At 43.2% G+C, this 17725-nt stretch overlaps 1 protein-coding gene across 8 annotated transcripts in view; it reads left to right on the forward strand.

Moving 5' to 3' along the window:
• Positions 1 to 17725, forward strand: part of VIT (vitrin) — a 57397-nt gene that overhangs the window by 15774 nt on the left and 23898 nt on the right. For all 8 annotated transcript variants that reach the window (XM_005486528.4, XM_026793078.2, XM_074537300.1 and 5 more), the window contains exons 4-9: positions 818 to 974; positions 2824 to 2957; positions 8033 to 8110; positions 11432 to 11512; positions 13262 to 13462; positions 13970 to 14020. In XM_005486528.4, the coding sequence (XP_005486585.2) occupies positions 818 to 974; positions 2824 to 2957; positions 8033 to 8110; positions 11432 to 11512; positions 13262 to 13462; positions 13970 to 14020 (702 nt within the window). The remainder of the gene's footprint in view (positions 1 to 817; positions 975 to 2823; positions 2958 to 8032; positions 8111 to 11431; positions 11513 to 13261; positions 13463 to 13969; positions 14021 to 17725) is intronic.

The raw sequence follows: 17725 nt of genomic DNA on the forward strand, positions 1-17725 counted from the left end.
CAAATCACTGAGTAAAGTGTATGCCACTTAACATTTATAAAGGGAAAATTTTGTAATTCACTGCTAAAATGTGTCTTCATAGGTCATTAGGCAGACCACAAGGATCAAAGCAAGCACTAAGGTTTTCACAGAGAGAGAGAGAAACAAATACGTGAAATGGACCAGCTGTAACACAAAGCTCATGTAGCTGATTGGTGTGAGACAAGTGGTGCATCTCTGTGCACTGGCATGTTTAACTTTCAGCTATTCTGCTGCAAGAGCAGTTCTGTCCACAGATTATTTTGCTCATGTAGCTGACAAGCAAGCGTGCTGCAAGGTTGTAAACACACACTTAAATCCCTTGTTCAAAGTAAACTGTACCCAGCAGAAAGTTTTAAAAATTAAGGGCAAGATAATGGGCTGTGACTTCAGCCCGGCATAAAGATGGAATGGAGCTACACGAGCACAGTGGGAGGCTTGGGAAGCATCCCCACCCCCTCCTTCCCACGTGTTAACCACAGGCTGGGAGACTACACTTCTTTCTCTCTCCAGCCAAGTGTCATAACAGATATTTCCTTCAGAGAAGCAAACACTGAAGGTCAGAAATACCCACAGGCCTCCTTATTCTGTCCTTAGTGACTGCCACGTCCCTTGGCATAGGGGTTATTATGTATTATGTTGTAGATGGAGAAGACACAGATGTCTTGTATCCCAAAACCATTGATATGACGGCTTGGGAGGAGGGCATCCCTGTCACTCACTTACTCACTGTTTCATGACAAGATCTCTCAGCCATGAAAGCATTCAATCTGACTTGACCAAGATTTTGCACTCACAGATGTACCACAGATTGATTGTGATGTCAAGGCAGGGAAGATAATCAATCCAGAATTCATTGCAAAATGCCCTCCGGGATGTCAAGATATAAAACACCGTGTTTATGGCACAGACATTTATGCTTCTTTCTCCAGTGTCTGCAATGCTGCAATTCACAGGTGAGTGAATTGAAATGAGTGAAGCACTCTGACAAAATTGTCATTCAGTGCAGAGAGATTCTGACTTTTCAAATTCTTTACAGTTCCCACTTGTAGGTTTGATTGCAGGCTGCTGTAGAAAACCTGAGAGAAATTCCATGTGTGATGGCATGGATCCGTTCTTACAAAGTGCTGTCAATCCTGTAGTCCTATAGAAATTAGTTGTGTTTGAAGAAGTTTCTCAACTTTTGGAGAAGTGTCTTGAGATTTCCAGATCTCTCATTCATGCATAACAAATTACTATTGTACTATTATTATTCAAGTGGAAGATAGAGATGGAGCTGCTACAACTAATAAATCTTCAGAAAAAATAGGCATATTACCAGTGATGAACACATATAACTCACATACTTCTGGGATTGGTTTGGTTCTCTGGGTTTGAATTTAATTGTCCTTGACTTCAAAGACTGAGTAATGTGCTTTCCTGCTACATAAAAGGACAATGCACAAGGAAGTGAGTAACATAAATTTTGTAGCAAAAGTTTTTCAGAGTTTTATTAGCCATGCAAAAATGTGCATAAAATTCTAATGGAGAATAACTGCACAACCAAAACACATTGCAGCTGGAGCTGGGATGGACAGGCAGGATGCATCCAGCCAAAAATGCAGCAAGAACTTCTAAAGCCTCATTGACAGCTTGCCTTAGTTTGGAGTTATTTGAGCTACTGCTGTGCTTCCAGTTCTGTGAAGTGCCTGGATCTCGGGCAAAGTGGGATAGGTAAGGCTCTGGGATTTCCCCCTGGCCCAGGCTGAGGAGCTGTGTGCACAGCTCTGCCATCTCCTGGCTGCAGCTCTGCCCTCGCTGCGGACACGGCTGCTCGGGAAAGGCCTTCCAGCCCCAAATCCCCCCCTCGTATACTGGTGCACAGTGGGAATTGCCTCGGCATGCAGAATTAGTCCCAAAGGGAAGGTAAAAAATACTGGTAGCAACTGCAATCTCCCTGCAGCCTGGCTGGCTGTATTGTTACAGCGAGGACTTCACTTTTTCTTTTTTGACAGCTGGGTTTGTCTTTGTTAGCTTGCAATTCCACACACAGTGAATTTCTTCTCCATACATTTATTATAACAGCAGCTTCTCACAATTACCACAGCAAAATACACTTCTAACATACTCTTCAATCCTGCTTGCTGCCCAGTACTTATTTTCCTGCCTGCTCATTACTGCCAGCCCTACAATTCCCCTGCAGCTGCAGCTGGTTCCCAGCTGACCTGCTGTCCTGGTGATGCCAGAGCAGGCTGCAAACACCGCAGGATTTCTGTTTGTCTGGAGGTACATGTTACGGTGTGTGTTAAGCACCATTTGATGTGCACCTCACCTGGAGTCTGCCAGGTTTCCTACAGTTTCCAACAACATTGTGTCCAGTTTACTCCAGGTTTAGAGTAAACGTGCTTGGATTTTTGCAGAAAACATATACTGAGAGTCAAAGAAAACACAATCTGTCATGTGTTTGTCCTGAAAGCTCCTCTGAGAACCTCTGCCTGTATCTTGAGTCATTCAATCAAGCTTGCAGGAATTGTAAAGAAGGCAGTAGCTTTTCCTTGTGTGCAACTAGGTCAAGCTTAAACAGAGGACCAGCGGATCAGTGGGAAGAGCAAACAGATCCTGACAGCACTTTGCAACAAACTGCTCTTCTTTATGTGGAAGGAGCACAAACATTTCTTAGCAGCAGGCTTAGTAGTGACATCCCAGCCCCACCACCACCCCTGGTTTAAGGGTGACAGGAATCACTTCCTACCACTTGCACTGTAGAAGGGTTTTGAAGGTTTCTGTGGCATTTCTCCCCTCAGACACTTTGTTTCCTCCTTGCAGTGGTATAATTGACAACTCAGGTGGGAAGGTTCTGGTCCAGAAAGTCGCCGGGCACTCTGGTTACCGCGGGAGCTTCTCCAACGGTGTCCGGTCCCTGTCACTGCCGCGCTGGAGGGAATCCTTCCTGGTGTCAGGTACAGCTCTGGGCTGGGCACTGCCCTCCTGCTCCCCACCACTGCCTGCCGAGAGCACTGGGCAGAGGGGGAGGCAGCCTCTGGTTTGCACACCTGGTTCATCACCACAGGCCCACCCCAGCTTTGCCAGGAATTGTGCATTTGAGACACTTCTCCTTCTGGGCTTCCCCTGTGCCCTGCAAAGGGACCTGCACCCTGCCAGGGGTGTGCTCAGCCCAGCCCAGGTCTGAGCCCACTGCAGGAGGCAATGGCTGCTCTGGACTGAGCCTTGGCAGGCACCTTAACTCCAGCGATTGATGCATAAAAATCTCCTGCTCTTCACCCTGGAAAGCAGTGCTGCTGAGGGAACTGAAAGGCCTTTTGGCCATTTGAAACATCCTCAGCTTGCACCTGAATTTGTATCTCCTGAAATGACTTCAGAAGCCCCGTATAGCTCTGCTGTATGTATGCAAACATTATATTAAGCAATTTGACTGGTGCATCCCAAGTATGTCAAGAACTCTTTCCACCTCTGTTAGCCAGATAGTTTTGACATCTAATCAGTGCAGGTAAATCCATCTTGCTTTAATTCTCATTCCTTTTTCCTCCCCATAGTATATATAGGAGCTCATTTGCATTTACCAACAAAATTCACAGATTTTAAAAGGTTTTTTTTGCAAATTAGATCCCCTTTACACCAGCTTCAGATTACCTTAAACCTACTTGCACTCACTCTACCTTTGTGAAAGAGGGTTTGCTTGACCTTGCTTTACATAAAAATTCTAAATCTAATTTCTTGATACATTGGGCCAGCTCTTGCTGGTCTGCACTTTTGGAGGTTTAAGATAGGTACAACCAATTGATGTTAGTTAACTACATCATTCCTGGAAAAATCAACAGCTCAAGCAACTGAATAGCTACTAAAAATAATGTCCTTTTAATGTGAAAATCTGTAGACAGCAAAAGAGGTCTCAGAAAATGACCAAAACAAACTGTCATCATAATTTTGCCTTCATGTATTTGGATGCACTTTTTTATAGTAGTCTGCCATGGGTATACCATATTTTGAGAAGGATTTATTTTGGGTAAGTAGGAATTTCCTGGAATAGCTGAATTGCTACTTGTTGCAGTTTTTTTCTCCAACAAACAGCACATTGTAATTCTGGTACATAAGTGGGAAATAGGATTTTTTTTTTTTTTACCTCAGCAGCTGCTCAGTTGTCATCCCATAAAACTGTAGAAATTCTTCCATGAAACTGTGGGAATTTTTTATTTATGATAATAAGTCTTTATTCTTAATTAATGAGACACTATAAAAGAAGATACAAGAGAAAGTTACAAGAGCATATCAAAAGAGATTATGAGAAACCTGGGTATGTGTAGGCAGGATGAGATTTGTGCCTTGTGCACTTAATTCTATGCACACTGAGTGCTCTCACTCATGACAGTAGAACTCTTAAATTATAAACTAGCTCAAATGTAAATCTCACATATCACATAACGTACATTCTGTATTTTATATAGGAACAGGAAAAAAACTTCCCCTATACCTACAGAAAATGTGAGAAATTTAGAATTTTAGAGAAATACAGACTACTAAAACCAGGAAGGCTGTGCTACTCATCTCAGCAGCCTGAGGCTGAATGCATACAGATCTTCTCAGAAAAAGAGGAGTTGGGGATGGATTTTTTAAGATTATGAGTCATAAGAAGCCAGAGCTGCATAAAGCATTGCCCAATAAAAATATAAAGTCACCTAAGGCATTAATTTCAGGACAGCTTTAGAGCTTTAGAACTGAGTCCCCTATTCTCCAGCTGACTTCTCTTTCATCAGAGCAGACCTATGTGCAATACTGCACCCTGGAAATGTGCCAACAGCCTATTCCTAGTTAGGATATTGTCACCGAGTTTGTGATGTTTAAATTGTGAATGAACATCCACACAAAAGAGCACGGAAGAGGAATCCTTGGGGGACCCAGGGAATAAAGTGGCATGATTTAGGGGCAATGGAGGAGGTCTGTGCTCTGCCATTAAAGCAGCCAGCACACCAGGAGGTATGCATGCAAACGCTTTGGTGTTCACTTTCAAGCACTGAAATGCCTTGGCACTCAGCTGAATGACTCCATTCAGTTTAGTGGGAGTTCTGCAGCTAGTGGGTTAAGAAAATAGACCTGAACTTCTGGGTTTGCTAGTCACAAATAAGTGTGAGAGGATGAACAGCCACTGCACTATAGCAGCCACCATGCCATAGCTTGTATTTCAATGGCCACAGCTCATGTTTTCAGCCCACATGAAAACACATTTTTAAGTATGTCAAGCAAACTCCAACCTAGATGTAACTTTTTCCCTGTAGTGAAAAAGATATATTAGCATTGCCCCCGAGAGCAGGGCCACATTCAGGTCAGGCCTCAGGCCTACCTCTTGGTCACAAATGGGATGCAAATTGCTGTCGATCAAAAACCCCAGAATTTAGTCTCCCCACCCTAGCTGGTGTATTTTCACAGCAGCTGGCTTCAGGTTTGCATTACAAATCAGTTTAGCACAGAAATATACCAAATTAAGATCAGACTATCATGCTATTGCAGCATCCACGTATCAACTGCTCATACTGAAAACTCATTCTCTGTTTGGGATAAAGGAAAGCATTTACAAATCATCTGTGATCCTGTAACTTTTCTGTCTTTCTACCAAATTAGCAGATCTCCCTAGTCTTTCTTGTCTCTTGATCCCAGTTTTAGCTCAGAGAGAAGTGGATGTGGAAACCTGCTGCCTTTCACTTAAACCAGCTTATGTGAGAGAAGCCCAGAACACAAGAAGGAATCTCATTCCAGTTTGTCCACTCATGCTGACTTACCAGCTCTGGTCTCTGATGGATCAGTGTTGAATTTAGTGGAGCTGCTCTCAGCTTACATCACTGTAAATGAGAAATGGAATAGCTTTTTACATCGTTCCCTCATTAGTAACTCAAACTTCTTTATCTGTGGTTTTGTAATGACATCTGAAATTTCAGAGAAGAGCAAAACAAAGGAGATAAAGACAGCAAAAGGGACAGAAGACAGGGACTCTCCAGCTTCATGGACATCCCTGCTCATTAGAGTTCCTCTAGTATTGGAATATGAATCCCAATATAACCAGTTAGATGGTGCCTGGGCCAGTTCTGACCTTCGCTGCTGGGCCAAAGGCAGCACTGCGGTGTTTTACCCCAGAGATACCTTGGCTGCTGGAGAGTGCAGCGGGGCAAGTCCAGGCTTGTTGTCAGGACTCCGTTTTCCTCAGGAGAGAGAGCTTCTGGCGATGGTGGAGAGAAAGGGAGTGGATTCTGCTAGAAGGTTGCCAGATGTTTATTCTATGGGTACAGAGATGTCTGCACCGGGCCACTGCTGCTAACAGAATGGAGGCCGCATGGTCTCATTAACATTTTAAACTCAGGGCAGGGGAAGGGGAGGGGACAGGTGAGCCACCAACCAGGTGAAGGGGCAGGGTCTCAAGGGACTAGGGATACCTATCACACGACGCCTTGCTGGTATGTTAGCCTGATTGACAGGGCACACTCAGCGAGGGGCGAGGGGGAAGGGAGAAGGTAAAACAGGATATTGCAACACACCACAACACTCTAGCATGTACTTTTCTTTGTGTGCCATTGATGCCTTGCATTAAGTTAAGAGAATAAAGTAGGTGTTTATTAAAGGCCTTCAGAAAAGATATACCTTGGGCAGCGCAAAAGCCTCACAGGCTACACCCCAGAGGGATGACAGTCCTCAGTTTCTAAGATAGATATAAGTTTGTTCTATTTGCATATCAGAGGTTAATTGTCCAATTACAGCTTCCGGTAAGGAAGTCATATTCCCTGGGTTTGCTTCCTCCCCTGACTCACTTTTGTTTATACTTTTTGGGGTCTGAGGCAGAAGGTGTCCTTGGTTCTCAGGCCTGGAAGGATTGTTTTACCTGAGAAAAATGTGAAGGGAGCTTACTAATACTCTGTATGGAGTTCAGAGTTATACACTTATTCAATACCAGATCTGAAAAATACAAAACCTAAAATCTTAAGGCATCACTATCACAAGAGAAACAGTCCCCAGTTCCCAGGAGTGGCTCAGTCTGTAGGAATTCATTCTGTTCAGTGCTGTTGGTTTCTGTAATTATCACCTGGGATGACAACTGTCATGCTTGCAGTGCCATATGTACCTCCTTAAAGAATTCCCCAAGGGAATAGAGGAGAGATGATCATGAGTCAGGTTTTGCAGGAGGTGGAGGTAGTTCTCACCATAGGTGCTCCAGACACAGGACACAGCACAGCATCTCGTAGAGGCAGTCACCAGGGTCCAGAACACCCACATCCTTCAACTCCTAGAGGCCAAAGCAGTATTTCCTGCTGGGCTTCTCTGCAACACTTTTCATTCAGTGATGCATGTGATAGTAAAAACTGTCCCAAGAGATGGAATTGCATGGCCACAAGCACTAACAGAGATGGCGTCTGCTCTGGCATGAAAGAGATTTGTAGTTTAAAGCTTAACTGGGAAACACACCTCATTGTTTCAAGACAGGACTCTCATTTTAGATCTAAATATAGGTGCCATATGTTCCCACACACAAGCACAGCCTTCTCCCACTGTTATTACTGCAAAAGACTGTTGCCAGAAATGGCATCTTGCAGAAGTGAGGTCAGAGAAGAATGCTGCATGTGTGATGAAATGGATCCCACATCAAACATGCTTTCCAAGTCAACTGCATAGTCAGGCATTGGAGAAGGCTGCCTAGGGAAGCTGTGGGTTTAATTAAAAGTTGTACAGATGTCTTTCAGGAATGGTCCCATTGTGCTTAATATCATTTGAGAGCAAAAGAATGAACTAACTGGCCTCTGCAAATCCTCCCCAGTACCATGTTTTCATGCTAACTTCTTTTTTATGATTCTGGATTTAAGCACCAATATTTTCAGTGGTATGATTTTGACATTCTACCATCAGATGAAAGAAATCTTTATGAACATGAGTCGGCCAGTAAAGAAGAGGGATCTGATTCTGAATGCCTATGTTAGATGAGAAATTTATCAAGAAAACAGAATATTTTGTGATGCCTTCTAATATATATTTTTTGTAGAGGGCAAGCCAAGAAAAGGTGTGACATATCCTTCAACCCTTGAATATTCTTCTTCAAAAAGCACAGCTGTTAAATCAGGCAAGTATTTGACTATCCCTTACATCCATTCACAACTATCTGTCATAGCTTCTCAGTTGTATAATACAAAGACTATTCAGAGGCACAAGTTCATGCATCCATTAGTATGTCATCCAAATCACTCATGGTATTTTTTTATCTTAAGCATATGGAAATCATCTCAGACAATTTCTATTTTTTGGTCATGCCATGTTTCACAGACTTCTGGTTCCAAATGCTTTCCCCCTTGCTTTATATCTGTTACTGAACATGATGGTGTGCTGGTCATGTGCAAGCATTTGAGGTTACACATGTTGTTTTCTCCTAATGCTACTCATGCTATCTATCCCTTGGGATACTCAGTGCTGAGAGTATAATATTAAATAGTAATATAATACAAATGAAAGAGATGGTAATGCACAGCAGCTTAACTAAGAATGCTACAATAAAGAAATACTCTGTATAATCATTTTAGTCAGCATCCTACTCTGTAAGACTCAACTCAGTTTAAATAATTTAGTTGTTTGAAGAGGTCTTTGATCAAGTTTCACACTGGTGGGTAGCTGACATTCTAGTGCACATGGATTACCCTTGTCAGTGAAATGACACTTGGTTTTGCTCCCTATTACAGCTATGTAATGTTCAGACTCTCCCTCGGGGATGCAAACAAAAGGAAAATAATGTCCCATACTACAGTGCACTTCCCTTACACAGTCCTTTTGCTGATTGCTGAGCCTGATCCTTCCTGGGCATATCCACTGTGAGCTGTGGTATAAGGAAATGTGCTGTATCTTCATGAACTCAAATGCCTGGCATTGGGTGCATTCATCCAAGACCACAGACAGGTTACTGGAGACCTCCTCTTCTCCTGTAGGCTATTGTTTTGTCCTTGGAAGAAGAGTATAGAGCTCTTTTCTCACAGAAACATAGAATCACTACGGTCAGAAAAGATCATCAAGTACAACTCAGCACTGCCAAGTCCATCATAACCCTGTCCTTAAGTGCCACATCTTCATGTCTTTCAAATATCTCCAGGGATGGTAACTTCATCACTTCCCTAGAAAGCCTGCTCCAATGCTTGACAACGCTTTCTGTGAAAAAATTCTTTCCAATATTCATTCTAAACCTTCCTGCCCCAGGAAATGGCAACCTGAGGCCATTTCCTCTTGACTGACTCCCACCTCACTACAACCTCCTTTCAGGTACTTGTAGAGAGCCATTAAGTCCCCTCTGAGCCTTGAGGGTTTTTTTCAGGCTAGAACAACTGAGTTCCCTCAGCTGCTCCTCATGAGACTTGTGCTCCAGCCCCTTCACCAGCTTCATTGCCCTTCATCTTTATATTTTCACTTAAACAAAAGCAAATTTAAATCTCAAAGCTGTAGTTGTTCAGACCAAATATGTGTAGCTCAATTCCATGCCTTTAATTTGTAATACATTTGCATTTACAATCAAATAGGTACAGATTTGTATATTTCTTGACCATATATGCAGAAATTACTTGACCCAAACATTATGCTCTGCTAGAAGGGAGGGCAATACCTTAGGAATCTTGACTTTTTCTGAGCAATGTTCCTTAAATCACAGCTCATCATTCCCAACTGGAGTAGCCACACCTGAAATATCAGCCCAAACATTTCAGAGCAGACCAGAGAAAATCACAACCAGGACTGAGCTTAGCAGGCTGTAAGCAAAGGTCTCTTCCACCAGTGCCAAAAGCCATGTAATGTAAGAATCAGTGTAGAAATGGGGAGCATCATCAGTCAGGGTTCTGTAACACAAACAAAATACCAGGAGCTTGTTCCTGCAGCAAAGCAAAGACACAAGTGTTCACTTTGTTCCTGAATCAAATAGTGTGACTGAAATGCCAGGATTCTACCACCACAGACAGTGCATTCATGCAGAGAAAGGCCAGGATTATCAGAGGAGCAAGCAACTGTTATATCAAACCCAATGTCACTGCCTGATTTTGCCCATCCTTGTTCCACAGGTAGCAAAGAGATCCATTGTTCACAATCTATCTTCCTCAGGCCCTCCTTGGCCCTATCAGCCCTCCTTAGATCTGCCACCTCAGCTCAGCCATCTCAGCTGTTGTCTGTTAGAAACAGCTTGTCTTTAAGATAAAAGTCTCTGTAATATGCAGCCAGGGCCATTTTGTGAAAGAGAATTTCCTACTTACTTTTTAATATTAAAAAAAAAGCTACTTTTTTCTTTTCATTGAATTACAGAGACCACACTGTTCACTTTGATACTTAAATCCATTACCTGCAGGAGGCAAAAGCAGTCCTTTGAGTATTACACTCACTGCTGTCAGATTAACAAAAAATCCTGCTTCATACCTGATCAGCTGTCAGAGATGCAATTTTAGTCCTCATCCCAGAGATGCCAGAGATTCATAGTCCCTGACATTTCTTTAAATGCTCCTGGTGGTTACAGTGCTTCTCAAATTCTGGGCACGGCAAGAAAAGCCGTCCCAAAATTGTAACTCTTCACAGCTGCTCAAAACTATTAAAAGATATTTAGAAAAAACAGTAGAAAATTTTAGGAAAACATTAACACTGCAGTAAATTCTCTAACAGTTTCATGCTGCCAAAAGAGCTAGAGAATAACAAAACCAAAAAACCCCAAACAAACAAACAAAACAAACAAACGAACAAGAAAAAACCACAAAAAGTAAACCAAAAAGGGAAGAAGAAAATCCTCCAGTACTCAGTCAGATAAAAAAGCAGAAGCAGATTATTTTGTGAGATAGCAGTAAATAAACTATAATGAGTATTCCAAGTATTTTGGTGTCTCTGGGTCTTAGAAATAAAAAAAGAACAAAAACAAATCTCCCTTTTCCTTCTAAGCCAGTCTGTGACATTCAGGATTTGGACCCATAATGATCTCAAAATGTCAGGCAAGAAAGAAATATATCTGAACATGAATTAGCAACTGAAAGATTGCACATTAGCAAGTATTTCCCAAACAATGTACACACATCATGACCCTGGTTCCCAGAACATGCTCTGCTCAGAGGAAAAAAATATGATGCATAAATCCCAATGAGTATTGGCTTATTGGTGGCAAACCCCCATACTTCTTGCTCACTTCAGAAATTCTGTGGATACTGACAGAAGCTTTTGGGCTGTAAAAATGCCAATGATTGGCATGAAAGATAGGGGGTGACTACTCCTTAGTTGTCGCTTTTTCCCAGTAGGTGATGAAGCTCCATCTGGACTGCCAAACTTCCTAATGGCATGTGATAGGATGCCTTCCTTTGGGGACTGATAATTTCTGAATGGGAGACTTGAAATTATTTTCTTTACACAGCTGCCTTTTCTAATGTGCTCAATTTTGCTTCAGAGCCCAAAAAACCAGAGCAAGACCTAAAAGGTATGAAGAGTGCAGACACCTCTAACACATCAGAAAAAGCGTCAGATCAAGGTAAGGGCTGGGGATCTTGATGCTCTTTACAGTACCCAACCCAGCCAATCTGCCTGCAGGTGCTTGTAGGGAGCATTTTGACACTGGTTACACGGACAGCTTTACATCCCCCATCCCAACCTCCTCTTCACAGCCCCTTTCCCACCAAACTGAACTGAAATGGAGCTTGAACGGCTTCTGCTAATTCAAAGAGGGTACTCACAGAGTTTAACTTCTGCCTGTGCTTTGAATGAGTTGAGGTTTTATGAACTTGAAAATCTTGCATTATGGCCCTTGGCAATCTCCTATGCAGGGCACGTTCCCTGCAAACCCTTTGAAGATACAGTGAAAGAGATGGGTACCCCGCCTGCAGGAGCACTGGGAACAGCTTCCTCTTGTGTTAAAGGACCCAGGAGAAACTCAGCCAACATGCACCAAGGCAACAGCTTCTCTTTGCTCTTACTATGCTGCTTCCTCAGCATTTCTGATAATACTGTTAGCTTCCAGCTTCCTTGCTCCTCACAGGCTGGCATATAAAGCTGGCCAGTGTGCCTGCTCCCGACTCCAGTAGTGCAGGATCACAGGGGAAGGCTCACTGTGCCCTCTATTTTCTTTCTTTTAGCACAGTTTCATGGAGCAGTGCACTGTTCAGCCCAAAAAGAGCCATTCATGCTGATTTTTTCAGCTGAGTTGTTTTGTTTTTCTTCTGAGACCGCTTTCAGCATTATTCCATTAAAACTGTCTGAGATCTGAGTTTTTCACTGCCTAGCATTAGGTGATAATTAATCCACCAGACAGTTTCACAACGATGCCTTCCAAGAGGAGAACATCCAGAAATAGCAGTAGAGCACAAGCTTGTGTTGTGCAGCAGTGAATGGAGTGTGCACCATTCCCTTTCCATGTAAACACTGGGCCAGGCCATCCCCAGGGCTATCAGCAGCAAGGAAAGGAACAAGACCAAGGTTAACATGGAATATATTTTAGGGCGGTTTTTTGTAGCTAGCTGGAAAAGAAAATAGTGAAGAACCTTTTTTGAGAAAATGACTTGGAAGAATCTGAGCTTGTTGACTATTTTTGTAAGGATATTTAGGATATATATTTTGCCACTAGAATTGTCACTGTTCTCACAACAGATGATACATTTTAAAAGTAGTAGCAACTGTGAGATGAGTCAATCTTAGATGAGATTGGCACCTTCCAGGTGGTGGGTGATCTCCCCCACTCTCCTCAGCCAAAGCCCTGATGCTCCCTGTTCTGGCTCTGACCCTCTCCCCCAAATCATCTTTATGTAAAAGTTGTCTTTCTGTGAAAAACATTTCAGTGCTGCAATTTTTTTCTGGTCTATGACTCAGATGGGCCATCTTTACTACCAGATGCCAGCTGATTTCCATTTATATGGACCTTCTAAGTGCTTAATTACACTGAGGAAGGATGATGCCAAAACAGAATCTGCAACTGGCTGGTTGAACCATTTCATAGGTCTGAGACATCTGTCAGTTTGATGAGTGTTCCTGGCCAAAGCAGAAAAGTGCAGGGGGAGCATTAATGCTGCAACAGGCTGCTGTCAGCACCCTCTGAGAGCAGAGCATCACACAGGCACCTGCACTACACGCCCACAATGAAGGCACTGATGGCTCCACAGATGAGGGTGCTTGTAGGCATCCTGAAGCGAATGCCAGCTTCTGGGCTGCCTTAAACATGGAGTGCTGCTGCTGGTGCTTCCATCCATGTCACACATCCAGCCACGGTGACATGTCAATGTTCCTGCAGGGGACACGGCCCGCAAAGAGCGTCAGACAACTCCGGTGCCGACACCAGGCACAGAAATGGCCACCACCACCCCCACACCGACCACCACGACGACAGAGCCTTCCACCACAGTGCCACAGCCAACCACAACCCCTGCAGCACCCAGAACCACAGCAGCTCCAGCCAAGGCCAGACCTGGACTGCACAGGGGCAGAGATATGGGTCAGTAGCATGGGCGTTTGCATTGCTTTCCTCCTGACTGACAGCTTTCTAAAATTTAAGGAATAAGATATACAGATGGATGTACCATGATTTAGAGGATCATGAGTTCAGTAATTCAATGGAGAAATACTAAGAGTGGAAAAAAAAAATTAAGTCCAGCAGACCAATTTATGTGAGAGTAAGCTCTCCATTCCCAAATGTTGTGATGATTTTCAGGTATAGAAGTCAATTAATAGTTCTTTGATTCTCACATCTAGACTGAGAGATCAACAGATAGCTGAAGACTCATTTTAGAATTAAATTTGTGATAACTCTCAATAGATTAAAGCTGTAATGTATTTTTTGTAACAGCTTTTGAATTTTTAAGATTAAAACACTGTGAAGGAATTCTCATCCTTTTTTTTGCACACCTGATTTTCCTTAATCTTTCCTTCTTCATTTATTGTTATTCATTAGCATTGTGGGGATTTGCTTCAATAGCTGAAAATTAAAATCTCTTATTTTTAGGTTCCAGCAGTGTCCACCCAGCATATGCATCTGTGGTAGCTGCAGCAGCAAGTAAGTATGGTGAAGTAAGTATGCCACAAGGCATGCAGCACAGTGGGTTTTAGGGCAGCAGTGATTCAATAAACTTTCAAGCCTCAGCAAACTCAATGACTGAATCCAAGCCTGGATTTAAACTGAAAAAACAGACACTTGTCCTGAATGTCAAAGATGCTGATCAGCCACAGTTCTGAGGAAGTGTTTCTAGTGAGTTTCAGCCCATTTCAGCTGTGACAAAAGCTGGGCCTTGCAAAACTTGAGACAAAGATTTTGCTGTTTGAATCATGTTTTCCTGTCATACTCTTTCAAAGGGAGGCTTGGTTTAGCTGTAAAATACACAATGCAGAGGGCTGCAGAGCCATCTAGGCTTAGGGCTGAAAGCTCTGAAATGCTGACACACGTTAAAGCACTCTTCTCTCAAAAATCCCAGGCTGTGGTTCTGAGCCTGGCATACACGTGATGTTATTCCTGGCTTGCCACTTGTTATTGACAGCAGAATGGCAGCTGCTCAGAGCTCTGCATCTTGTTGCTTTCTCTTCTATTTCCTATTCCCACAGGCTGAGCACAGGGGAGGCCTTTATTGGCTTTACTAGCAGTTAGGAAACCCTGTTTGTGGTTCCCCAGTCAGGAAGATATGTGTGTTGAGAGTAAAGTTTTGGCAACACTGAAATCAGTGGGAAAGTTGTATTTGCTTTAATAAGACAAGTAATTTAGTAAAAAAATTGAAAACAAACTCCAAACAAAACAAAACCAAAAAAACAATCAATGACCCCAAAACAAAATCTTCACTAATTTTCCAATGTTTTCAGTGGTCACTTAATTGTAATTTGGATCCATCTTTCTCCACAATTTTCTTTACCAAAGTTCTAATCATAATTCATTCCCAAAATATTAAAGTGATCACAGCTAGGAAGGGGGTTATTGTGAGCTGGAGTGGTAGAGACCCACTTCTGATTTCACAGACTTCATTTCTAGGATTATATCCAGCATGTCAGTACCTGAATTCCCCTGACCCCTTCTTGATTCCAAAAGACAAGAGCTGGATAAATTAAAAAATATAGAAAGTACAAATACAGTTTTGATGTCATGATCACGCATAAAGCAGTTCTCTCTGTCTGAGGACCCTTTAGAACCCACTGCTATTATTCAGGCCAGAGTTTCTGATTGTTGGTATTAACCAGAGTTTGGCTTGACTGAACAGAATCAGATGTTGTCCTGTCCATCCTGGCTCACAGAGACTCACAATTCTACCTCTCACTGTGCATTGGTAGTTTGCCTGCAAAAGACACCTCAAAAGTCAACAGCTATGAAAGAGCACAGTCAGAATGAACACACCCTTTCCATTTCCAGCCACTGGCACTGGCAATAGTTCACAGGAGCAAAAGAAAAGCAGGATTTTTAGAGCATGAGATTTAGATTAGAGCATGGGAGCAGGGGCAAAACTGCTGCCCTAGTTCTTGCTGTTCTTTCCCCTTTATTTTCTGCCTGTCAAAGACAGAGTAACATAAAAAATAATGGAGACTCTGCTCCATTGCCAGACCCCTGCTTCAAAGACTTGATGTGCCAAAACTGCTAAATGAAAAAACACTGATGTGACTAGTGTGCCATATGACAGCTGGTTCCTGCCTGCCCTGCCAGGGCTGCTGCCTCTGTCCAACAGCAGCTAACCCAGAACACTCCCAAAGGCCACAGGCTCACTTTTCTCTCCCATCCCAGCTCTTCAAGCAATCCTCTCTTGCACAGCAGTTTGGACCCTAGATGAGGCTTGGGTCTAAATCCAGTGCTTCTGTGAACACTGCAATCATAAATCGTGTCATGATCCTTGGTGCCATGTCAAAGCACTGAGTTTGCAGCCAAGCATCAGGCAGCAATTTCCTGGGCATTGTCAGGTGAGGTTCTTTCCTGCCCCCTGTGTCCAGGTGAGGTCAATGGCTGCATCTATTTTCTATTTTCAAGCAGGGACTCCAAGCTGGGCACTGCCTACCATGGTGCACTACACAGATTTCATCCCCAGCTGTGACTCAACTGGGCAGTAAACAGAAAGGTATTGAAAGGACGTGACACAGTGGGAGTGTAAGTGCTGGAGAGGGCATTGGAAGCTCTTCTCCAGCAGGAACACCAGTAGGGCTCATGCCTTCAGGAAGCACTGGACAAACATTCCATCCTGGCACCAGGGAGAACAGCTGGTGTTTATTTTTGGATGCTGCCTTTCTCCCCAAGTTATCCCTGACTACTTAAGCACATCAAGGGTGCTGACCAAGGTGCAGATGGCCAGGCATGTTTTGTGCACAGAGTAGCTCCTTTTCTTGTCAAATCAGTTCTCATTGTTCACAAGGTTCACTCTAAACCGCTGTTCTTATCATTCCCTGCCTTCATGCCTCCCTGCTCACCACAGAACTTGCCAACCAAGGTTTCTCTGCCTCACTACTTTGATTTTTGACATGGTTCTTGGAGTTTGCCTGGGACTGCCCATCCCCAGTTTGTTACAGACTTCTCCTAGTCCTGCTCAGCCTCCAGCTTGCACAGAGTTCTGTTCTAATGAACACATATTCCCATGCCACAGCCTCACTGGCATCTCAGATTTGAAGGAAGAACAAGCCTTGCAACCTGGAAGTGCAAATCCAACTTTTCCTCCTCTACCACCAGCATGCTTGCCCCAGCCAACAGAAGCATGACAGGAAGCAGCTCACTGCAGGGATGGGATAATGTGCCTTTGGGAGCTACAGCAGGAGGGAACAGCTCTGTGGCTCAGCACAGTCAAAAGGTGCATAGAGAGAAATCCACATTGCTAACATCAAATTAAGATTTAAAAGTGGCATAAAATACTTGGATACTGAGGTAATCTCTCCTTTACCCTCTTGTACTCTGTTTCCTCTGACCTTGTAAAGAGTGTTAGATCACACTGGGCCTCAGTCATGGCAAACATGAGACAAGGGCAGCTCTGAGACCCAGAGTTAATTTTCTACCACCCCTTTGGCATCTACTGATCTCCTGTGTGCAAAGCCTGCCCTGTGCTGTCCCACACAACACTGACTGCTGCACACACACATTTTCCCCTCTGAAATCTGAATAGTCAGTCTGGTGTAGCTGTGGCCCATCTGGAGCCTTATAAGCTTAGAGTTTAAAAGCCTTGCCAGTTTGGCAGATGAGCCCATTACTTCCATAACAGGATCTCTTTGGCATCTGGAGTTTACAAGGTCTCTCAGGACAGCTCCTAGAAATCCCATCAAATGGTTTCTAGTGGCCTGGAAGGTTCAAGTTTGGGTCAAACACAAGCTACTTACTGTCTCCTTATTTTGCAATGTCAAGCTCCCAAGGAGCAGCAATTCCTGTTTTCTGAGACAACCATTCAAAATGGTCTCATTGATGACATCTTATTGATAGAATAACCTCCCAGGCCCCTGCCAGTGTTCACAGAGTCCAGTAGAACATTCCCACTGATTTCACCAGGCTTTCAAAATAATCTTTCTGGGAAAACTAATGAATAAAGGCTTGTAAAAGGATAAGTTTTTAACAGGCTTCTTAAGAAAATTTAATGAAATGAAAGGCATGATTAAAGACATGGTTTTCTTCTGCAAATGATTTCAGCCTTTAGTATTTTTGAACAATGGGAATTTAATAACCCAATCACCTTTAAAAAAACCTTTTGTGGAGAAGACATGTCAGTCACATGAATTCTCCCACATTATTTTCCCATTGTCTCATTACTTACGGTCTGCC

The sequence above is a fragment of the Zonotrichia albicollis genome, chromosome 3 (assembly GCF_047830755.1).
Source record: "Zonotrichia albicollis isolate bZonAlb1 chromosome 3, bZonAlb1.hap1, whole genome shotgun sequence".
In the NCBI taxonomy this organism is placed as follows: Eukaryota; Metazoa; Chordata; class Aves; order Passeriformes; family Passerellidae; genus Zonotrichia; species Zonotrichia albicollis.